At 66.6% G+C, this 24,105-nt stretch overlaps 1 protein-coding gene across 1 annotated transcript; it reads left to right on the top strand.

Moving 5' to 3' along the window:
• Nucleotides 1-18,390: 18,390 nt before the first annotated feature.
• LOC125345232 (myrosinase-binding protein 2-like) lies at nt 18,391-23,124 on the top strand (the record flags this gene model as incomplete). The annotated part of the gene is made up of 3 exons (XM_048337448.1): nt 18,391-18,447; nt 20,241-20,339; nt 23,083-23,124. Coding segments are annotated over 3 exons (198 nt in total), but the record flags the coding sequence as incomplete, so codon positions are not given.
• Nucleotides 23,125-24,105: the final 981 nt, after the last annotated feature.

A 24,105-nucleotide genomic window follows, 5' to 3' on the forward strand; every position in this document is an offset into this window, starting at 1 on the left:
TGAGGATCAGAAGCAGGGCCAAGAGCCAAGGGGACGACTGAGACTCGAGGACTTCCTGGGTGACCAGATCCAGCGAGGCCTGCACTCCTCTTCTCTGGCCTTGACTCTTCTGTTTAAACCAGCTTGAGCTGGTTTCCTGACACTTTTAACTGAGAGTCGTGACTAACCCCCCTCCATCTGGCACAACAGTTCTGTGTGTATTTCACACGGCAGCAAGCCTGTGGAGCCGGCGCAGCGGCCTGGGCGGCGGCACCGAGACAGAAGCTCAGGGACGTGACAGGCCGGGCCACAGGCAGGACAGGCTCAGCCAGGCAGACCCTGTAGCTGACACCTGCTCAGACCAGCCGGCCAACAGGAATCGCCACAGGGGTGCTGACCCTGCCCGCGTGTCAGTACAGGCCACGTGCACACCAGCTGCAAGCCACCCTCAGGAACACCCCCTCCTCACGGCCCATCCTGGGGTGTCAGGTGAGGCCCATCTGGCCTTCCCCGTGGAGGCCTAAGGAAGGACAGCATGGCCCTCTCAGGAGGTCGCCGTGGGGAAGGACTGTGCCAGCCAGGCCCTGGCTTATTCCTCCTCAAGATAACTGAGCACCTGCAGTGAGTGGGCACAGTGTCGCTCGAGTGCACCTCGGGTGAGGGTCTGTCCTGGGTGGACAGACCACAACCTGCTGGCCCCGCTGGTGTAGGGGGCACTGGGCCCCACCCCTGGAGCTAGCAGAGGACCACAGAGGAATGCCAAGAGTAACAATAACTATTTAATCCAGGCTGGGTACAAAGCACTGCTCTAGGGCCAAATATGTAATAACTCATCTATGTTCAAGAGAGTCTAGCAAGACGAGTACTGTTCTTATCCCCATTTTCCACATGAAGAAACTGAGGCACACGGCTGCATGGGAAGTATCCCTTTAGATGAGATGAATGGTGTCTAGAAGGTGACCAGGATACCTTGCACACATACCTCCCCGTGTCCAGGACATCAGCAAACAGCCTTCCCTGGGGCCCGCGGCACCCTGTTCTGGAGACGAGACCCCAAAGGCAGGCAGTGTGTCTGCTGGCCACTGCTTCCCAGGGTGGAGTGAGCCGGACTGGTCCTGGCAGGGGATGGCAACTGCCCTGGGGTCACTTCCCAGGGCACCAAGCCTCGGGACCCTGGGGTGGGGGGCTCGGGCAGCAGGGCGCTCGGCCTCCCCCTCCACAGCTCCCTGCAGGATATTCAGGCGGAGGAAGCTGGGCTTTGTGGTGGGAGGAGGGTGAGCTGCCCTGTGGCTGTGCGCTGGCTCAGACTTCTGCTCTGGCTCCCACAAAGCCCTGACCAGCAGCCGCCCGGCTCCTCTGAGCTATTTTAGAGCAAGCCCGAAATGCCTGGGAAGTGTCGGGCAGTCTGACAGGCGCTCAGCCAGTGCCCGCCAGGCTGAGCTGGCCAGGCGCACGACAGGACGGGACAGGGGGCCTTGGCCCTGGGCCCCAGGAAGAGCCCCGGCTGGGAGCAGCCTGGAAGAAGCCTTGGGCCAGGCCTCACTCTGCCCCAAGCACAGATGGGGCGCGGCACCTCCCCCCGCTCTCCTTTCTGGAATCTCACAAGCAACAAGTCACCAGTGGGCAGCAGGCAGCGAGGCGGCCTCTCCCAGGTGCGAAGGGTGAGACCCGCAAGGTGGAGCCGCCCTGGTGTCCGCCTACTGTGCAGATGTCCCTGTGGGCCCCACCCCTGGCACAGGTGGGGTGGGATGCTGGCATGCTTGCGTGCACACACACACACACACACACACACACACACACTCCCTCTCCTGGCATCTTGCGTTTGGCTCCCAAGCAGTGGAAGTCAGCTCTGGGCCACCGTCCGAGCCCCTGCCCCTGCCATTTGCATTTCCAGCCCCATGGAAGTAACAGTCAACACAGTGGCTTTCTAGCAATTCACAACTCCTTGAGATTCACAAGCCTGTGGGATTCCAGCCCCTTGGCTATGCCCAGGGGCCCAATTAAGCAGCACCTGCACCAGGTCCTGACCAGCTCACTGGAGCGCCAGGATCCAGTGACCCCCTCCTCTGCCTTTCTCCTCTGAGGCCACTGCAGTTACTAGAAACTTCTCTCCCTCCTGCCTTTCTCTCCTCTCTCTCTACCCCATCCAACAGTCCACTTCCTGGGAATTAAAGAGTAATGGTGAGCTGAGCCAGATGCCTGGCACTGCTGATAAATGATGGTGCCGCGTAGTCCCCCCGACCATCTGCCTCTTCTCCTAACTCAATCTGCTTTTCTTAACCATGTACTTTCAATATGGAAAGAAAGCCACTTCTTTTTTTCCTTCCCCCCTCCCTTCCTCTCCCTCTCCTTCCCCCACCCTTCTCATTTTTTGAGGCAGAGTCTCCAGGCTGGCCTAGAACCCATGATCTTCCTGCCTCCACCTCCCTAGTGCTGAGATTACAGGCATGAGCCACAACACCCAGCTAAAATAACATACTCAAATGTTTCCCTGCTTTTCACGGTGAATCTGCATTTTCTGTCGTGAACACTCGGCATCCCGGCAGTGTCTTATGTTCAGGGGATCTGGTGGCAAATGCGGCCAGCTCGAAGGCACCCCTGGGCTCCACAGCACCCCCGGGGTGGCTCCAAGGTTACTGGAGGAGGTTGAAACCGACAGAGCAGGCTGGGGGTTTCTTGCGGCCCCCCAGGTCTGCTGGCCAGAGCTCTGGCCGCAGCGGGGTCTGTGGAGACCCAGGCCTTCCGCCACGTGGTCCCCGGTGCTTGTTTGCAGCACCGGCGGGGAGCAGCTACAAGGCGGCTGCCAAATTCACCACCTACTCCCCCCCGCAGCGCAACCGCATCCTTGGTGTGCAAAGTCCCCACAAAAATCATGTTTATGGAAATTACATCACCATGGCAACTGTAAAGGTCTCACAAGTATTTTTAAAATAGCAAAATTAACAAAACCCACTTATAAAATTCTAAAATCTGTTCCTTTATGACCATTAGTGAACACAGAGATTCTAAGAACACAAAATGTTTGATGGCAGAAAAAAAAAAAAAAAGAGTCAGTAAAAGAGCTCTTGACCCAGGATTAATGGGGGGCACGGGGAAGAGTCTGTGAGGGCAAAGTTTGACTTCGCTAACACAAGGTTGCACTTTGAACGTATTCTGGAAAAATGACACCAGAAAAATGTGGGGGGAAAGGCCCAGAGTGCTGAAATACTCCTTTCTTACCTTTCTATTTTCACATCACCGATATTATTACCTTCCCCGCTCGGAAAGAGGATTCCATTTTTAACTCCTGGGTTTTCAGCCGTTGCATAAGCTGCTGCCGCTGTGATTTAACCTGGCTGACACTCGTTACAAAAGCCGCTCTCGGGGGCCCGCGCGCGGATCACGGGCCGCACGGGCGGCGTCGGCCGGGTTCCCGGCCCCGGCCAGGGCCCCCGGCTTCGGCCGTCGAGGCCGCGGCTCCCAGCAGACGACGCCAAGCCCGCTGCCTCTGCGAGGGGCACGGCGCCGGCGGCGAGTTCTGCCGGCTTCTTCTCCTAGCAGGGAGGCGCCGGGGCCTTCACGGGGCAAACGCTGCTGAGAGTCAGGAAGGAGACCCGACCTGTGCCACTGACTGCTTGCTTTGCGGGGAAGGAGACCCGACCCGTGCCACTGGCTGCTTGCTTTGCGGGGAAGGAGACCCGACCCGTGCCACGGGCTGCTTGCTTTGCCGGGAAGGAGACCCGACCCGTGCCACGGGCTGCTTGCTTTGCGGGGAAGGAGACCCGACCCGTGCCACTGGCTGCTTGCATTGCCCGGCCTCCGCCGGAGAGGCCCGGAGCAGAGCACTGAGGCCGCGCCGCCTCCGGAGGCTTCTGCTCGCCCGGTGCGCACAGAGCTCGGGCGGCGAGCGCGGGCGACATGGTCCCGGCCAAGGCTCGGGCCAGGCGGGGGAACGGCGTCCCGGGGGCGTGGGGCTTCCCGGCCCCGGGTCCCCTCCGGGAGGGTGGGCGGCCCCCCGCTGTGCCCTGTGCCTGGGGGTGCTCCGGGCAGGAGCGGGGGCCCGGACCCCTTTCCCCGCCACGCGCCCGGCCACCCGAGACCACGGCAACCGGGCACCGGGTCCTGTGGAGGCTCCGCACCGCGCCTCCGCCCGCAGGAAGCCCGGGCCCCCCGACGGGCGCTTCCGCGGCTTCCTCATGGAAACCGGGGGCAGGGAGGGCGGGAGGGGCGCGCGCGCGGCGTGGGGCCCGGCCGAGGTGAAGTCACCGGCTCTGCGCGTGGGAACTCTGGCAGGTTGAATGAAATGCAGCCGCAGAGGTGACCGCTGTCCCCACCCCTGGCCTAAGGCAGAGGGAGGCAGAGCCCCGACGGCAGGAGCAGCGAGTGGGGACGAGACCGGGGGAGCGGAGCCAACACCTGCACCCCCACCTCCACCCCGCCCAGTGCCAACCTCTGGCCGGGCACGTGGAAGGTCGGGGGCCAGGGAACCCACGGCGCACGCCAGCACGGGCGGGAGACGGCCTGCCGTGGCCGGGACCTCAGCCCCCGCCAGCGCGACAGGCCGCTCCACGGAGCCTGAACACTGCCTGGGCGCGCGGGCCCGTGCGGTTTCCTCAGCACTCCCAGCACAAGGGAGGAGGGGGGATGACCCCCATTCCTGCTTCAGTAGGTCCGGGGGGGGGGCAGTGAGCGTTGTCAGGACGGGGCGAGGCGATGACCACACTGGGGCTCAGCCCCACGGGCACAGCTCCCAGCCCAGTGCCAGCCCAGCAAGGGCTCAACACTGGAAGGAGACACGCGGAAGGGGCCGCACAGAAGAAAGACAGCCCACGGGGCCACACAGAAGAAAGACAGCCCACGGGGCCACACAGAAGAAAGACAGCCCACGGGGCCCGCACAGAAGAAAGACAGCCCACGGGGCCGCACAGAAGAAAGACAGCCACGGGGCCGCACAGAAGAAAGACAGCCCACGGGGCCGCACAGAAGAAAGACAGCCCACGGGGCCACACAGAAGAAAGACAGCCCATGGGGCCACACAGAGGAAAGACAGCCCACGGGGCCGCACAGAAGAAAGACAGCCCACGGGGCCCATAGAAGACAGCCCACGGGGCCACACAGAAGAAAGACAGCCCACGGGGCCACACAGAGGAAAGACAGCCCACGGGGGGCCGCACAGAAGACAGCCCACGGGGCTACACAGAAGACAGCCCACGGGGCCGCACAGAAGACAGCCCACGGGGCCACACAGAGGAAAGACAGCCCCACGGGGCCGCACAGAAGAAAGACAGCCCACGGGGCCACACAGAAGAAAGACAGCCCATGGGGCCACACAGAGGAAAGACAGCCCACGGGGCCGCACAGAAGACAGCCCACAGGGCCGCACAGAAGAAAGACAGCCCACGGGGCCACACAGAAGAAAGACAGCCCACGGGGCCCATAGAAGAAAGACAGCCCACGGGGCCACACAGAAGAAAGACAGCCACTGGGGCCACACAGAAGAAAGACAGCCCACGGGCCACACAGAAGACAGCCCACGGGGCCACACAGAAGAAACACAGCCCACGGGGCCGCACAGAAGAAAGACAGCCCACGGGGCCACACAGAAGACAGCCCCACGGGGCCACACAGAAGAAACACAGCCCACGGGGCCGCACAGAAGAAAGACAGCCCACGGGGCCGCACAGAAGAAAGACAGCCCACGGGGCCGCACAGAAGAAAGACAGCCCACGGGGCCACACAGAAGAAACACAGGCCCACGGGGCCACACAGAAGAAAGACAGCCCATGGGGCCACACAGAGGAAAGACAGCCCACGGGGCCGCACAGAAGAAAGACAGCCCACGGGGCCACACAGAAGAACACAGCCCACGGGGCCACACAGAAGAAAGACAGCCCACGGGGCCACACAGAAGAAACACAGCCCACGGGGCCGCACAGAAGAAAAGACAGCCCACGGGCCGCACAGAAGAAAGACAGGCCCACGGGGCCGCACAGAAGACAGCCCACGGGGCCACACAGAAGACAGCCCACGGGGCCGCAGGAAGCCCTGCCAGGGCGACCGGCAGGCCGGATGGGTGACAGGGCAGCGTCCTGGCTCGGGCGCTACCCCCACTCCCTGTCTTCTGCACGGTCTCCACGATGGTGGCGATCGCCTGCCTTCCCCTCATGGCGACGGAGCTGTTAAACCCAGGTGAGGAGCCCGGCGGACACGAAGAATGAAGAGCTCAGAGCACCCCGGGGAGACTGCGCCCCCGCCCCCCCACCCGAGTCTGTCCTCAAGGAGTCCAGCCCTCCTGCCCACCTGCGTCCCGGCCAGGGTGACCCCTTCCGGGGCCCGGGGGGCCCTCGCTCCAGAGCCGCTGTGGAGGGAGCGGGATCACAGACGGCACGGTGGCCCCGGCCGGGGGCCTGGGGAACCGCACAGCTCGCCACACCCGTGGCCCTCTGATGTCCCTCCAGCCAGTCTCAGGGCGCCGAGGCCCTTGTCTGGGGAAGCCCGGCCTCCTGCGGCTGACCCGCGGGCCCAGTGTCTCGGGCTGCCGCCCGCGGGGCCTCGGAGCCTCAGCTCTTGGGTCCTAAAATGGTCATGTTTACTTTATTCTCTGGTGAGTCAGGCCACGGAAGAATCTGGAAAAACGCCACTTTGCATGCTCAACCCCCATGACCCCTGGGAGCAGCCGAGGTCGAGGGGCCTCCCTCCCACGCCCCGCGTTTCCGTAGCAGGGACAGGCACTCGCCGCTGGTCCGCGTCAGCTTCTTCAAGGAGCGGACGTTAGAAAGGAGCAACCGAGGAAACAGAGGCTTCTCCCAAACAGCCCTGCACAGCGGGACTGTCCCGGCGCCGGCTGAGCACGCCAGCCCGAGCGCCCCCCCCCGCCAGGCCCCCCCGAGAGCATCGACGGGGACAGTGCGGGTCTCCTGAGACTGAGGGCTGGGGGCGGGCTCGGCTCTATGGTGACTGCCTAGCAAGCACGCAGCTCCGAGTTCAACCCCAGTGCTGCCAAAGCAAAAGATAAATAAAACTCCCTGAATGAGAACCGAGCTATTCGGATGGGCAGAGAAACACTTCAGTCGCCCACACTGCAGTCCACTTGGGTGCCTTTAGGATTTTAATGGAAGGATCTAAGAATCTGGAAAAAATCTCCTTTGGGGGCCTGGGCCTTGCATGTAAGTACTACTTTGTGCAAGGAAAGTGGGGCTCTCGAGGGGCCCCCCGAGAATCCCTGGGTCAGTTAGAGATGGCAGAGGGAAGGGATGAGTGACCAGGGGACCAGAACTTGGCTTAGGTGCATTCACTGGGTAGAAACTAGAAAGGGGGCATCCAGCCTTAGATTAGATAGATAGATAGAGATAGGTAGATAGATGATAGATAGATAGATGATAGACATAGATGATAGATTATAGATAGAGATAGGTAGGTAGGTAGATAGATGATAGGTAGATAGAAATCGATGATAGATTATAGATGATACATAGATAGATAATAGATGATTGATAGATTGTAGATATAGATAGATGATATATTATAGAGATAGATATAGGTAGATGAGAGAGAGAGAGCATCAATACTGACTTTATTTTTAGTTTTTGGTCATGGAGCTTGAACTCTGGGCCTGGGCGCTGTCCCTGAGCTCTTCAGCTCAAGGCTAATAATGCTCTGCCACTTTGAGCCACAGCACCATTTCCAGTTTTCTGGTGGTTAATTGGACATAAGACTGTCTTGGACTTTCCTGCCTGGGCTGGCTTTGAACCCAGATCTCCCTGAGTAGCTAGGATTACAGGCATGAGCCACCAAGCACCGGCTCCTTAGCACTTTTGTGTTCGTTTCCAAAGAACAAGGGGATTTCCTTCGGTAGCTCAGTTACAAATGTAGGAAGCTCAAGGATGATAGAATACTTGCAGTCCTCGGCCCACGACGTTAGTTATCTTGGTAATGTCCCCCTCCCCTCCAGCACAGAATCCCAGCAGAGACTATGCTTCCTTGTACTTGTCATGGACTTAGTCTCTTTTAATCTCATCTTTCACGACAATGATATTTCTGAAGTATTTTCTTTAAAGCATGCTCCTCGGTTTGGGTCTGTCTGCTTTTGATGTTTTCTTGTGAATTAATTCAGGTTATGTAAATTTAATAGTGCGTTCCTCTGGGGTTGTCACATCACAAGATATGTGACATCTATCTGTCCTTCATTGGTACATTAATTTTAAGACTTTTATCAAGATATTATTCACAATATCATAAAACTCATCCTCTTAATAATTCAGACGCTTTCAGTGCATTCGTAGAGTTGGGAACCCCCAGTCCTATCAGCTCTAGAGGGCTGAGAATGCTTTCCTCACCCAAACTCCCCTACAGTCAGTCCTTGGCCCAAGAGTCAGCACTAGGACCACTTCCGGTCCCCCTGAGTTGTGGGCCATCCTCACTCCCGGTCCCCCCGAGTTGTGGACCCTCCTCACTTCCTGTCCCTCTGAGTTGTGGACCCTTCTCACTTCCGGTCCCTCTGAGTTGTGGACCCTCCTCACTCCCGGTCCCCCCGAGTTGTGGACCCTCCTCACTTCCGGTCCCCCCGAGTTGTGGACCCTCCCCACTTCCGGTCCCCCCGAGTTGTGGACCCTCCCAGCGCCCTGGCTGTGTGATGGGCTTTGCTGGGACTGCAGCGCCCCTCAGCCCGAGGCTGAGATGAGGTTAACAACAGGCAAGTGGCTTCTCCACACTGCGATCTCCCCTTGCAAGCTGTAGGCTCTCTGGGGAGCAAGGGTTCACTCTGGACTGAGCGTGGCTCAGTGGGGGTGCAGATGGTTTCGGAGCTGGTCTGCTAGAAAACATGGCAACACCATAGCCCCCCCGGGAAGGCACCCACAAAGCCCCAGCCCCACGGAACGGCTGCCGCTTGGCCTCCAGCGACATTCTGCAGACAGCTGGACCGGCACCCGTCTGTGCCAGGAGAGGCCACCCTGCCGTGCCACGGACAGGCCTCCATCCACCTGGAGCCCGGCCCCGCTGGGCCACTGCGGGGAGAAGGCACCACCCGGAGCTGCTTCTCTCTGCAGTGACTGCCCCCAGCCTGCCCAGGCCGGGCCGAGCCCCCCGCCCGCCCCGCCCGCGGCCCGTCTGCAGAGCGGGGCCTCACCTCAGCCCAAAGAGCAATCACAGAGTCTCCTAAAAAGCACAGGGTGGTGGGCTTTCAAAGAGACCCGCGTGACACAGTGTAACAAACGGCTTTCCAGATCCACAGTGAATCTAGTGACGTATCCAGCACAGCCAACAGCTTTCCCTTGAGCCGCTGGAGGGAGGCCAGGGCAGCACGGGTGGACGGGAGGTCCTGGCGGTGGCTCGCGTGTGGCAGTGGTCCTGCTTGGCTGCCTCGTGAGTCCTCACGACCCTGGCCAGAAGACATTGCATGGGGAAAAGGAGTGTGGTTACCACTTCGCCTCACCAATGGTGCCCTTGTCCCCAGGTTGTTCCTGGGTCTTTCTCAGAATGACACTGGGGCTGGGTACAGCTTTCATTCAACAAGCACCTCCCCCTCTTCTAACATCCTGGTGCCTTGTGCCTTGAGCATCTTAGTTCTGTGGGCCTCCAGCCTCCTGGTCCGATGTGTCTCCATCATCCTGGTCCCATGTGCCCCCAGAATCCTAGACCCATGCGTCTCCATCATCCTGATCGCATGCATATCCAGCTTCCTGGTCCCATGCGTCTCCAGCCTCCTGGTCTCATGTGTCTCTATCATCTTGGTCCCATGCATCTCCATCATCCTGGTCCCATGTGCCCCCAGCATCCTAGACCCATGCGTCTACAGCCTCCTGGTCCCATGCATCTCTAGCCTCCTGGTTCCAAGTGTCTCCATCATCCTAGTCCCATGTGTCTCTATCATCCTGGTCCCTTGTGTCGCCAGCCTCCTGGTCCTATGCATCTCCAACCTCCTGGTCTCATGTGTCTCTATCATCTTGGTCCCATGTGTCTCTATCATCTTGGTCTCATGCATCTCCAGCCTCCTGGTCCCGTGCGTCTCCATCATCCTGGTCCCATGCGTCTCTAACCTCCTGGTCCCAAGTGTCTCCATCATCCTAGTCCCATGTGTCTCCAGCCTTCTGGTCCCATGCATCTCCGTCATCCTGGTCCCATGTGTCTCCAGCCTCCTGCTCCCATGTGCCCCCAGAATCCTAGACCCATGCGTCTCCAGGCTTCCGGTCCCATGTGTCTCCAGCCTCCTGGTCCCGTGCATCTCCGTCATCCTGGTCCCATGTGTCTCCAGCCTCCTGCTCCTGTGTCTCCAGCCTCCTGCTCCCATGTGCCCCCAGAATCCTAGACCCATGTGTCTCCAGGCTTCTGGTCCCGTGCATCTCCATCATCCTGGTCCCATGCGTTTCCATTGTCTTCATCATCCTGGTCCCATGTGTCTCCGTCATCCTGGTCCCACGTGTCTCCAGCCACCTGGTCCCATGTGTCTCCAGCCTCCCGGTCCCGTGTGTCTCCAGCCTCTTGGCCCCATGTGTCTCCATCATCCTGGTCCCATGCGTCTCCAGCCTCCTGGTCCCGTGTGTCTCCAGCCTCTTGGCCCCATGTGTCTCCATCATCCTGGTCCCATGCGTCTCCAGCCTCCCGGTCCTGTGTGTCTCCAGCCTCCTGGCCCCATGCCTCTTCAGCATCTTGGTCCCGTGCAGGTCCAGCAGCCTGGTCTTGTGCATCTCACCTTCACTCTTTACAAGTTGGTCATCTCAGGTGCCCAGAAGAAATCCCCAGGCAACAGAGATGTCATTAGTGCAGACTGATAAGACAGCCCTCATGGTGCGTGCTGCCTTACAGCCCAGGGAGGGGGATGAGCCGCCAGGCGGCAGAGCAGAGAGCATGATTCCATTTGACAGAGAGAGGCTCAGAGGGGCTGAAGGGCCTGCTCTCAGGCCCACAGTGCTGAGGTGAAGCTCCATCTTCTCGTTCTCCCATGATGCTCTGAGGCACCATGGGTCTGCTGTGGAGCTGGAAACACTTGGTGCCCTGCAGCACTTGGTCGGGCCCATTGCTGGCTTCCTGTCTGTGAGACAGGCTCCTCCAACATAGCCCAGGTTGGTCTCAAATACATGATTTAGCCTAGCTGGTCTGGAACGCTCCACCTCTCGGCATGGGGTTACAGACACGCACCGCCATGCCCAGCTCATTTCCCAAGTCACCAAGTTTGCCAGGAAAGCATTTTCTCCACTGCTACGGACTAGACTAAGAGCACACACCCTACCCACTACGGTGTGGCCTTCCCTGCAGACAGAGCTCCGTGACGGCGGGGACCGCGGCCTTGGCGCACAGAGCTGGCGCCTCGCAGGAGCACAGTTCGTATGGAGAGAGGGAAGGGCAGCTGGAGGCGCTCGGCCAGGCTGCCGTCCACGCTGACCGCAGGGCCCCCTCGCTGACCGCACCGTCCCTGGAAGCCAGCCCCTCGGCTCCCAGAAGAAACGGCAGCACGCGGGGGCCTCTCAAAATGACACTGGCGCTGCAATAAACGTGCTGGATTTTCATTCTGTGTTGACTACACGCTGAAATACTCTGGTAATATTGGCTGTTAAGGTCAAGCTCACCCATCCTTTTTTACACTTTACAATCCAGCTGCTAGACTGTAGAGTCCACGCAGGATGGTGCTGCGATTACGTAGGACATCGAAGCCACTTGAGAGTTTCAAAGTCAAAAATGACGAGACCTGACTCATTCAAGGTTGTTGGGTTTTTTTTTGGGGGGGGGTGCATGCATGTGCGCATGCGTGTGCACACACCCCAGAGTGGGGCTTGAATTCGGGGCCTCATGCGCTTACTTGGCTTTTTCACTCGAGGTTGGTGCTCTACCACCTGAGCCACCCCTCCACTCGTAGCTTTTGGCTGCTCCTCGGCCCCTCCGCGTCCCGGTAAGCTAGGACTGCGGGGTGAGCAGCGTGCCCGGCCTCTGCGCAGGCTGAGGGAGGCAAACGGAGACCAGCGGAGACGTGGGGGCCGGGGAAGACGGGAGGGGGGCGCTAGGCGGGTCTGCAAGCAGGGCTGAGAGCGTTTCCCGAGAGACTGGGGTGCGCACGGGGAGGTGCGGCGGCCGGAGCTGGGGAGGCCGAGGGAGGGGGGAGGGAAAGACCGGCCCTGGGCCAGGGGCCTCCAGTGGGCGGGGGCCTCGGCTCCCAGAGCAGCTGAGAGCTGCGGGGACCACAGGCCCCGGGGCCGAGGGCCCGGCTGAGGTGTGAGCGCCCGGGGCCGAGGGCCCGGCTGAGGTGTGAGCGCCCGGGGCCGAGGGCCCGGCTGAGGTGTGAGAGCACCCAGGGCTGAGGGCCCGGCTGAGGTGTGAGCGCACAGGGCTGAGGCCCGGCTGAGGTGTGAGCACCCAGGGCCGAGGGCCCGGCTGAGGTGTGAGCACCCAGGTCTGAGGGCCCGGCTGAGGTGTGAGCGCACAGGGCTGAGGTGTGAGCGCCCAGGGCCGAGGGTCTGGCTGAGGTGTGAGCTCCCAGGGCCGAGGGCCCAACTGAGGTGTGAACGCCCAGGGCTGAGGGCCCGGGTGAGGTGTGAGCTCCCAGGGCCGAGGGCCCCGGCTGAGGTGTGAGCGCACAGGGCTGAGGTGTGAGCGCCCGGGGCCGAGGGGCCCGGGCTGAGGTGTGAGCGCCCAGGGCTGAGGTGTGAGCGCCCGGGGCCGAGGGTCTGGCTGAGGTGTGAGCTCCCAGGGCCGAGGGCCCAACTGAGGTGTGAACGCCCAGGGCTGAGGGCCCGGGTGAGGTGTGAGCGCACAGGGCTGAGGTGTGAGCGCCCCGGGCTGGGGGCCCGGCTGAGCACACGGGGGAAGCCGCGGGCATGGAGGGGGACGAAAGGCAGGGGTGCCGAGGGCGGCACGGTAGATGGCGGTGGAAGCCACGCGGGTCCAGGGACCTCCGGCGGGCGCCGCCGAGGCGGGAACGCGCGATCCTCCCGGAGCAGGAAGGAGGCCCCGCCCCACACGGACCCCTGGGAAGGAAGCCGTCCGGGATCGCGAGGGGCTACTGCTCAGGACGCGGCGCGCCGGACGCTGCTGGGGGCGAGCGGGGACAGGAAAGCAGACAGCGCGGAGGGAGGGTGCCGAGGGAGGGCGCGGAGGGAGGGCCGGGGAGGGAGGGCGGCGGAGGGAGGGCACGCAGGGAGGGTGCCCGAGGGAGGGCGGGAGGAGGGAGGGCGCGGAGTGAGGAGGGCACCCAGGGAGGGTGCCGAGGGAGGGCGCGGAGGGAGGGCGCTCTGCACAGGACGGGGGCTCCGGGCTGGGGGGGGAGGGTGGGGGCTCCGGGTTGGGGGGGAGGGCGGGTGGGAGGGCAGGGGGGAGGGCTGGGAACGGCGGCGCACCCTCACGGCCCCACCTCCCCCTTCTACCCTCCGGTCCCTACAGGCCGCTGTGTCCGCCTCAGGTGTCAGGGCGCAGCACCTCCACGAGGCCGGCACGGCTCGCTGCAGCAGGCCGGAGCTCGGTGCTCCCAGTTGGGAGATGAAAAGCGAGGGGGCGGTGACAGTGGGCCAGGAAGCGTACGCACCTCGCGTGGGAAGCTGCGACCCACCGCTGTCCGGCGCGTTGACAATAAAGAAACAAATAAAAAAAAATTGAAAAAGAAGTTGAAAACCACCGAGCAGCATTCGCATCCGTGACTAAGCAAGTGCCCTCCGGTGCCGGGCCACCGCGCGACACGCACGACTGTCCCCACGACGCGGACCACGTGGACTCAAAAGCCACGTTTACATTCCACCACGTACATCCTGCCACTCGGAACCGGCCCACACGGCCGACTGCTTCCTGTTTCGCCTGTGCCTTTCGTGAAACTCGTTTTCTCCCTGAACTTTCTCGTCGCCTCTCTCTTGTTGGTAGAAGCATGCCCTGCGCCCTGCGGTTCTAACTAACCTGCACGTTCCTTCTCACTCCGGTTGCTGTTTGGGATCTTCCTCTCCCTTCCTGGGGACTGCTCACCTTCCGCTATTTTCCATCTTGATCTTAATGCTATCGCGTGGGCCTTTGCCTTTCTTGCAGTTGCCAACTGCTTGTGTTTCCCTTGCTCGCTGTCTGTTTTGTATTGTAGCCTTAATCTCCTACAACGTCTGAATCCTCTCCTATATGACGGTGTCCCGGGGGGGGGGGGGGTGGCTTCCACGGCTTTTCCATCTTCAGGCCCACCTCACACAGAAAATGAAGGCACTGGGCCGAATGACCTCTAACACAGTCCCGTCAGTGTGTGTTCACATATAGCATATGCAAAGAGGTTTGAAAGTAGATGCTATTCTCAGTTTACAATCTATTTAAACAGGCAAAGGATAAACTCTCAAACCAGCGCCAAGGCTGGGAGTGCGGCTTAGTGGTCAGGTGCTCGCCTCGCATACACGAAGCCCTGGGTTCGATTCCTCAGCACCACATAAACTGAAAGAGCCCGAAGTGGCGCTGTGGCTCAAGTGGCAGAGTGCTAGCCTTGAGCAAAAGGAAGCCAGGGACAGTGCTCAGGCCCCGAGTCCAAGCCTCAGGAATGGCCATAAAAAAAAAGGGAGGGGGCATCTACAAAAGATGCTTAAAGGCACAGGGCGCTGCTCGGGGCTGAAGGAAAGCGAGGCTGGGCCGTCGGTGCTGGCTGCCGTTCCCAGGAGCAGGCGGTAGACAGGGCCGACACCAGCAGCAGGGCCGCAGCTCCCAGCAGCTGGGCTCCCGGTCTGGAGTCGTGACAGACAGTAACTTTCAAACACGGAAGCCCGGTTACAGCTGTCAACAGTAGGCAGATTCTCTGACCACTTGGGGACATGATGACTCACTTTGATTGTGAGCGTGACAGGGCATACTTATCAACACCCTTTGGGGTAGAAGGCAAAGAACTGGTGAGGTCTTTGCGGGGGGGGGGGGGGGGGTCTGAGGAGGGCTGGGATCGCTCTCCTCTCCACCACTGTGGAAGCTGCTTTGTGACGGAGGCAAAGCTCAGGGCAGAGCACTTGCCTGGCTGAGGCCCTGGGTTCCAGCGCCGCGCTGACCCTGAGGCGTGACCGCAGATGCCGGCGTCTCCTCCCCTGCAGAGGAGAGGAAGCCTGGTGCTCTGACCCTGGAGCACCATGCTTGGATGGCGGGATCGTGGAAACTGAGGAACTTTTGGCGGGCAGGCTCCCTGGGGCAGGTCCTGCAGACCCGGTGGGCCGGAGACGGGGGAAACACGCAGCCCCGCCAGCCCTCACCCACACCGCGCACAAGCAGCCTCCGAAGAGAGCCGCGGCCTTTGGGCGGCCGTGGAAATGCAGTGAGCAGGGACGAGGAGGTGGGGTCCCGAGGCCCGGCTCCGCCTCGCCTCTTCAGGCGTTCCCTGACACCCTCCCCGCCCCCAGGAAGAAGTCATGGCCTCCTGACTGGTTATTCATTCCCACAGCCCCTGGGCCTGCCGTGGCCCAGTGAACGAGCGGTATGGGCGGGGAGGGCAGGGCTTGTCCACGCCCCCCTCCAGGTGTCCTTGTGGCCGAGCACTGGCTGAGCCAGGAAGGCTTGGGGGGAGGATCTGAGCCCCTGGGCGGTGTCCACTAGCTTGGGGCATCCCAATGGCTCTCCGCCCAGACAGGGCTGGGGAGGGCAACAAAAGAAATTGGGGTTTTGTTTTGTTTTTGTTTCTGGGCACTGGTGGCTCACATCTGTAATCGTACTCAGGAAGCTGCGAGCTGAGGATGACAGTTCAAAGCCAGCCCCAGCGATCAAGTCTGTGAGGCTCTTATCTCCGATTAACCCCCAGAAAACCAGAAGTGGCGCTGTGGCTCAAATTGGTAGAGTGCTAGCCTTGAGCTGAAGAGCTTGGACAGGGACAGTGCCCCGGCCCTGAGTTCAAGCCGAGAGAGAGAGAGAGAGAGAGAGAGAGAGAGAGAGAGAGAGAGAGAGAAAGATGGGGGGAAGAGGACAGGGGAGGGAGGGAGAGAAAGGGAGGGAGGGAGGGGATTGGATTTTTTAAGGCAGCAGCAGAAGCCTCTGCGGCTTGCATGACCTGCCCTGCCGGGGACTGGGCTGCGGGGGGACGGGGGACCGGGGGGACGGGGGGACGGGGGGACGGGGCCCAGTGAACTCAGGAGCAGGTGGCAGGCCCGTGTGCTCACGCTCAGCCCTGCAGGGCAGCAGAGTGGAGGCCGCCCACCCCCGTCTTGGAGAGCTTCCCGCTCTGTGCCACCGTCCATCGGGCGCCCCGGGGGAAGGGGTGTCTGGTCAGGCCTCGGAGCTCGAGGCGGCCGTGGGCCCGCGCGCAGGCACGGCGCCCTGGTTACCGTCTCTCAGCGGCTCGTCCCCACCCCCCTTCTTCTGGTTTCCTAGAAAGTTCTGACTTAAAGATACAAACAAGAGCCCCACGGAGCCCTGACCTGAGCGAGGGCTGAGTGGGACCAGCAGGTTCCCGCAGGGGCGCCCAGGGCTGCTGGAACACGCACACACGCGCGCACACGCACACGCGCACACACACACGCACACGCGCGCACACCCTTGCTGGCACGCGGGGGCAGGCAGGCCGCTGGCCCCGAACCCCCCGCAGGCGGAAACCTCAGGCGCCCTCCGCCCACCCCGCTCGCCACCTCCAGGGCGCCCGCCAGCGCCGCCCTAACTTCCGCCGTCAGGTCCCCCGGCCCCCCCAGCAGCCCGGGGCAGAAGGACGAGGGTGCGGGGCGGGGCGGGGCGGGGCGGGGGGCGGGCGGCCTGGCGCGGGGAGGGTCGCGCGGGGTCCGGATGCGAGGCGGGGAGGGCGGAGGGCGCGCACCCCCCCCCCCGCTCGCCCCCCTCGCCCCTCCGCGGGGCGCCGCGCTCTGAAGTTTGGGGTCGGTGCGGCGGCCCCGGCGACCACGGCCCCGGCCCCGCGGGAAGCCGGCTCCCCCCCACCCCGGGTTCGGGCGCCCTCGGCGGGCACAGGCCCGAGTCCCCGGCCCGCGCGTCCCGTCCGCGCCCCGCGCCCGCCCCCTCCGGGACCCCGGCCCCGTGGCCCGCACCGCGCGAGCGGCGAGCTGCCCGGGAGTCCCCGCAGCCCCGGAGAGCCGAGCCCGCCCGGGAGGAGCCCAGCGCCCGCCGCCCCGGGCTCCGGCACCGCCCCGGGGCGTCCGAGCCCTGCCGGGCCGGGACCCTCGTGGAGCGTCGGAGACCGCCGCCCCGCGCGCCCCCCGCCGGCGCCCCGCGCCCCCCGCGCCCGCCCCGCGCCCCGCACCTTCCCACGCCCCGCGCCCTCCCCACATCGCGCGCCTCTCCCCCCGCCCCCCGCGCCCCCCGCGCCCCCCGCGCCCGCCCCCCGCACGGGTCCCCGCGGCGCGCGCCTCACCGAGCCCCGGCACGAAGGTGTTGAGGAAGAGGCAGAGCACGGCCAGCGGGAAGGGCAGGCAGGGGATGGCGGCGCGCAGCGGGCCCTTCTTCTCGCGGACCTGCACCACCACCCCGCTGAGGACGCCGGCGCCGCCCGGGCCTCCGCCGCCGCCGCCGCCGCCTCGGGCTCCTTGGGCGAAGGCTCCATGGCGGGCGCTGCGGAGCCCGAGCTGAGCCCGACGCCCGCGGCAGGCTCCGCGCCGCGCCCGGCTCCGCCCGCCGGGGGAGGGAGGGAGGGAGGGAGGGAGGGAGGGAGGGAGGGGCGGCGCCCGCCCCCGCCCACTGCACGCCCTCCGCTCCCGCGCCCCGCCCCGCCCCGCCCCCCCGCCCACTCCACGCCCTCCCCGCGCGCCCCGCCCCGCCCCGCCCCGCCACCCGCCCTCCGCACCCCCGCGCGCCCAGCGCCCCGCCCCCCTCCGGTCCCCCCTCCCCCTCCCTCCCCGGCCCGCCGCGGAGAACTGGGCGCGCGCGGGGAAAGCGTGGCGGGGCGAGCCCGTGTGCCCGGCCGGGGCCCGCGGTGCGCACCCCGTGGGTCCCGCACCTGGAGGAGGCGGGGCGCGCGGCCGCCCCGCCCGCCCCCGCCCCGCCCCGCCCGCCCCGCCCCGCCCCGCCCCGCGCGCCCCCACGCCCCGCCCCGCCCCGCCCGCCCCGCCCCGCCCCGCCCGCGCGCCCCACGCCCCCGCCCCGCCCCCGCCCGCCCGCCCCGCCCCCGCCCCCCGCCCGCGCGCCCCACGCCCCGCCCCGCGGGCCCCCGCAGCGCTGGGATCCGGGAAGAGCCCGCCGCGGGCCGCTCACGCACACGTGCTGACACGCTCGCTCACACACGCACGCCCACGCGCTCACGCATCCACACGCGCTCACACTCACGCACGCTTTGGGCGGGCGGCGGAGGAGGCGGGGACCCCCAGCCCCGCCTGGGGGAGACACTGCGGCCCCCGGGTGCCGAGGCCCGCGCGGAACCCCACGAGCCGACCGCGTCCCCTCGGCCCCCACGCCGGGCGCCGGGAAGAGGGAAAACGCACGGCCGGGCCCGACCCCGGCCCCGGCCCCGGCCCAGACCCCGGCCCCGACCCCCGCCCCGGCCCCCACCCCCCGCCCCGGCCCCCCGCCCCGACCCCCGCCCCGGCCCCGACCCCGGCCCCGGCCCCCACCCCCGCCCCGGCCCCCGCCCCGACCCCCGCCCCGGCCCCCACCCCGACCCCCGCCCCGGCCCCGACCCCGACCCCCGCCCCGGCCCCGACCCCGACCCCGGCCCCCCCCACCCCGGCCCCCGCCCCGGCCCCGGCCCCGACCCCGACCCCGGCCCCGACCCCGGCCCCCCCACCCCCGGGCCCCCGCCCCGGCCCCGGCCCCGACCCCGACCCCGGCCCCCGCCCCGGCCCCGGCCCCCGCCCCGGCCCCGGCCCCGACCCCGACCCCGGCCCCGACCCCGGCCCCCACCCCGGCCCCCCACCCCGACCCCGGCCCCCGACCCCGGCCCCCGACCCCGACCCCGGCCCCGACCCCGGCCCCGACCCCGGCCCCGGCCCCCACCCCGACCCCGGCCCCGACCCCGGCCCCCCAACCCCGGCCCCGACCCCGGCCCCCGGCCCCGACCCCGGCCCCCCCAACCCCGGCCCCGACCCCGGCCCCGGCCCCGACCCCGGCCCCCCAACCCCCGGCCCCCACCCCGACCCCGGCCCCGACCCCGGCCCCCCAACCCCGGCCCCCGACCCCGGCCCCGGCCCCGACCCCGGCCCCCCAACCCCGGCCCCGACCCCGGCCCCGGCCCCGACCCCGGCCCCCCAACCCCGGCCCCCACCCCGGCCCCCACCCCGACCCCGGCCCCCCAACCCCGGCCCCCACCCCGGCCCCCCACCCCGACCCCGGCCCCCCAACCCCGGCCCCGACCCCGGCCCCGGCCCCGACCCCGGCCCCCCAACCCCGGCCCCCACCCCGGCCCCCACCCCGACCCCGGCCCCCCAACCCCGGCCCCCACCCCGGCCCCCACCCCGACCCCGGCCCCCCCAACCCCGGCCCCCACCCCAGCCCCCACCCCGACCCCGGCCCCCCAACCCCGGCCCGACCCCGGCCCCGGCCCCGACCCCGGCCCCCCAACCCCGGCCCCGACCCCGGCCCCGGCCCCGACCCCGGCCCCCCAACCCCGGCCCCCACCCCGACCCCGGCCCCGACCCCGGCCCCCCAACCCCGGCCCCGACCCCGGCCCCGGCCCCGACCCCGGCCCCCCAACCCCGGCCCCCACCCCGGCCCCCACCCCGACCCCCGGCCCCGACCCCGGCCCCGACCCCGACCCCGACCCCGGCCCCGACCCCGGCCCCCACCCCGACCCCGACCCCGACCCCGGCCCCGACCCCGGCCCCGACCCCGACCCCGACCCCGGCCCCGACCCCGGCCCCCACCCCGGCCCCGACCCCGACCCCGACCCGGCCCCGACCCCGGCCCCGACCCCGATCCCGACCCCGGCCCCGGCCCCGGCCCCGACCCCGGCCCCCCCACCCCGACCCCGGCCCCGACCCCGGCCCCGACCCCGGCCCCCGCCCCGACCCCGGCCCCGACCCCGGCCCCCGCCCCGACCCCGGCCCCGGCCCCCACCCCGACCCCGGCCCCGACCCCGGCCCCCGACCCCGGCCCCCACCCCGACCCCGGCCCCGACCCCGGCCCCGGCCCCGACCCCGGCCCCCACCCCGACCCCGGCCCCGGCCCCGACCCCGGCCCCCCAACCCCGGCCCCGACCCCGACCCCCGCCCCGACCCCGGCCCCGACCCCGGCCCCGACCCCGATCCCGACCCCGGCCCCGACCCCGGCCCCCACCCCGACCCCGACCCCGGCCCCGACCCCGGCCCCGACCCCGATCCCGACCCCGGCCCCCACCCGACCCCGGCCCCGACCCCGGCCCCGACCCCGACCCCGGCCCCGACCCCGGCCCGACCCCGGCCCCCGCCCCGACCCCGGCCCCGGCCTCCACCCCGGCCCCCACCCCGGCCCCAGCCCCGACCCCGGCCCCGGCCCCGACCCCGGCCCCCGCCCCGACCCCGGCCCCGGCCCCCACCCCGGCCCCAGCCCCGACCCCGGCCCCCCCACCCCGACCCCGACCCCGGCCCCGGCCCCGACCCCGGCCCCGGCCCCCACCCCGACCCCCGCCCCGACCCCGACCCCGGCCCCCCCACCCCGACCCCGACCCGGCCCCGGCCCCGACCCCGGCCCCCGCCCCGACCCCGGCCCCGGCCCCCACCCCGGCCCCAGCCCCGACCCCGGCCCCCACCCCGACCCCGCCCCGACCCCGACCCCCCACCCCGACCCCGGCCCCCACCCCGACCCCGGCCCCGACCCCGGCCCCGACCCCGGCCCCCACCCCGGCCCCAGCCCCGACCCCGGCCCCCGCCCCGACCCCGGCCCCGCCCCAGCCCCCGCCCCGACCCCGACCCCGGCCCCCACCCCGGCCCCGCCCCCGCCCCGGCCCCGACCCCCGCCCCGGCCCGGCCCCCCCCCCCCCCCCCCCCCCCCCCGCTGCCCCGCCACGCCTGCTCCCGCAATAGCGGCAGCCGAGGCCCGCGCCCGTCGGCCCCGGGCCCGGAAAGCCACCGGGAAAGCACACGGGTGCGCTCGAGTATCTGACCACATCATTGGGCCGCCAATGGCCGCTGATGCGAACACACGAGCGTGTGCACGGGGAGGCGCCAGCCTAGAACTCGGACGGCCCCGCAGACGCCATCGAGCCCAGCAAGGCTCAGTTCGCTGCGGATTTACGGAGCCTCTGCTGGAGGTCGGGGAAGAGAAACATGGACCGAATCCAGGCTCAAGAATCTAGTAGCTCGGGGCTGGGGATATGGCCTAGTGGCGAGAGAGCTCGCCTCGTATACATGAGGCCCTGGGTTCGAGTCCCCAGCACCACATATACAGAAAATGGCCAGAAGTGGCGCTGTGGCTCAAGTGGCAGAGTGCTAGCCTTGAGCAAAAAGAAGCCAGGGACAGTGCTCAGGCCCTGAGTCCAAGCCCCAGCACTGGCAAAAAAAAAAAAAAAAAGAAAAGAATCTAGTAGCTCAACTGAGGGCGTGCCGCCATGGGCCTGCTGCCAGTGAAGAGGGCTGCTGGGGGTGGAGGGGGCCCCCACGAAACGCCTTCAGCAACGAGACCGCCAGCTACCTGTGGGTCCGTCTTTATTCCAAACAAGCATGACTGTCCACCATTCCCCGCCAGGCACCCGTAAGGACTTTAACATGCTTACTGTTTGCCTTAACCCTAGGAAGCATCGTTTATGGCCATTTTCCTGGATGGGGAAACGGAAGCACAGAGAGGTTCAGTGACCGCAGTCACCCGCTCCAAAGTGCTTTGAGCGTCACCAGCCTGGCCCTGGGTTCCAGGTGCGTGAATAACTGTCGTTTGGTCAGAGGATGGCCGCCACATCCTCTGGGTTTCTGTTTGCAGCGGTGGAGGGCCACTCCGTCCGTAGCGCTCCTGGAGGAGAAGGGTTTCTGGGAAGGAAGTAGATTTCCATCCTCAATTTGCAAACGCTGTAACGAATCTCTGGTCATCTTGCTGGTGTGCAGTCAGAGCCACCGGGTGGAAAATGAGGGAAGCCAGGACCGTGCTCTGAGACTCGCAGGCCGGGCCACCGTGGCGGTACTGCAGGGCGAGGGCCGCCCAGGGGGCGCAGGAGCGCGTTCAACAGGGCGTGGCGCGCGTGTGACAGCTCACCCCCACATCTGGCAGCTTAACATGAGCTCACTGGCCCTGTGGCCGGGAGCTTGGACTGCACACCGCTAAGGCAGCTTCTGCTCCATGGGGTCCAGCCAGCTGGGGGCTGCAGCGCCCACCTCTAAGGAGGTTCTTAGGTCTAGTGAGTGGGTCGGAGACCCGCCGGCCAGCCCACCCGGGACGGCCCCCAGAGCTCTTCCCCCGCGAGCTGTCCACGTGGCCGGCAGTGCGGAGGAGCCTCCCGAGGGGCGGCCGTGGGCGCTGCCGGGACCGGGCTGTCCGCCCCTCCGCCGGCACCTGGCTCCGCGCTGCAGCTGTCTCGGTTGCTGCGTTGCAGGGCCGCCCCGCTCCAGATAGGAGCCCGCCCCCACCCCTGCGGGCCAGCGCCCAAGGCCGCGGTGCCAGGCCCGGAAGCCGTCGTGACCGGAGTTGGTAGCTGAAGGGCTGCACCGGGTGACACGGGTCCCACTGGAGGTGGCGCTGTGGCTCAACGGGTAGAGCACCAGCCTTCAGCAAAAAGCCAACAGGGCCCTGAGTTCAAGCCCCGGCACTGGCAAAAACAAAAAAAAATGGGGTTCCATGCCCATGAGGACTGAGGGAGGGTCAGGACCCGCCCTGCCTGCAGGAGGGAGAGTCACAGTGGGACAATTGCCGTGAGGCCCTCATTAGCGCGGAGACAAAGAGGAAATGTGGTGTTTTAGGGACCTGAGACGTGAGAGGCGCGGTGACCCTCGCTACTCCAGTGCCAGCACAGACCACGGTGTAGACCGAGGTGAGCCGCCCCGTCACGCAGGCTCCGTCCAGCAACCTGGGCTGCGGACGGGGCTGGCCTGCCAGCGGCGGGTGGGCTGTGTGGGTGGCGGGGTGGCAGTGCCCCCCACCCAGCAGAGCGCACGGAAGGGCTTCCAAAGGCACGACCGGCGCTCTGCCCAGACCAGGGGCCGCAGGGAGCCCGCCGCTGCAGAAACGACCCGACGCCACGGAGCCGCCCGAGTCCCTCCGCGCCGCTGACCGGTGGGCGTGGCCTGGGCGTGAGGACGGCGCCCCACCCTGGCTCGCGTCCCCACCCCCAGCTATGAGCGTGCTTAGCCCACACCTCCACCGTCACTCACTGCGCAGGGGTCCCCACCCCCGAAGACCAGCACCGTGGAACTGGATTGAAGCCACAGCCGTGTTCTGCGCCCAGACCTTTGAATCGGCTGGTTCCTTTCCTCGGTAGATCGAGTCCCTCGTTTCTTTCTTTTTTTTTTGCCAGTCCTGGGCCTTGGACTCAGGGCCTGAGCACTGTCCCTGGCTTCTTTTTGCTCAAGGCTAGCGCTCTACCACCTGAGCCACAGCGCCACTTCTGGCCGTTTTCCATATATGTGGTGCTGGGGAATTGAACCCAGGGCTTCACGTGTAGGAGGCGAGCACTCTACCACTAGGCCATATTCCCAGCCCCGAGTCCCTCGTTTCTTAACTGACATCTTCCCCTCCTGCTCCTCTCCTGGAGGCAGAGGGCGGCGATGACAGTGAAGAAGCGGGGTCAGAGGAGGAGAGCGCCTCCAAAGCCAAGGTCGGGAGAGAGGGCAATCGGGAAAAGAAACGTCTTCAAAGCCAAGGTTGAGAAAAGAGAGGAGGACATGAGCCGCCTCCTCCTCTCTTCCCGTCGGGAGAATGCTGCAGCTGCGCGCAGCTGGGCCCCCCGGCTCCCTGCACCCCGGCTCCCTGCACCCTGGCCCCCCGCGCCGGCGGAGGCTGCTCTGGAGCTCGACTGGGCTGGGCCCCCGGCTCCCTGCACCCCAGCTCCCGGCCCCCCGGCTCCCCGCGCCGGCGGAGGCCTCCTCTGCAGCAGTCTCTTCTGAAATGGTGGAATGAGGACTGGCAACCTGTGTGGAGAGAACCAGTCAGACCAGAGAGAGCAGATCTGGCTGCTCCCAGACTGGAAACCTGAACGCGGAGCGCGGCAAGGGTGGCAGAAGCCGGCCGTTTTGCCAGACGCTGAGCTTGGACACAACGCCTCTGGTTGGGAAAGGATGGGGCCCTGGCCCCTGCTACAGGAGCGGGGATCCAAGTGCCTGGGAAGGTTTGGCTGCTGGAATGGAGCCCGGGGAGGTGGGGGGCCCAAGGGAGGTGGGGGGCCTGGTCCAGGTCTTTAAGTCA

Source organism: Perognathus longimembris, unplaced genomic scaffold (assembly GCF_023159225.1).
Source record: "Perognathus longimembris pacificus isolate PPM17 unplaced genomic scaffold, ASM2315922v1 HiC_scaffold_5426, whole genome shotgun sequence".
Classification (NCBI taxonomy): Eukaryota; Metazoa; Chordata; class Mammalia; order Rodentia; family Heteromyidae; genus Perognathus; species Perognathus longimembris.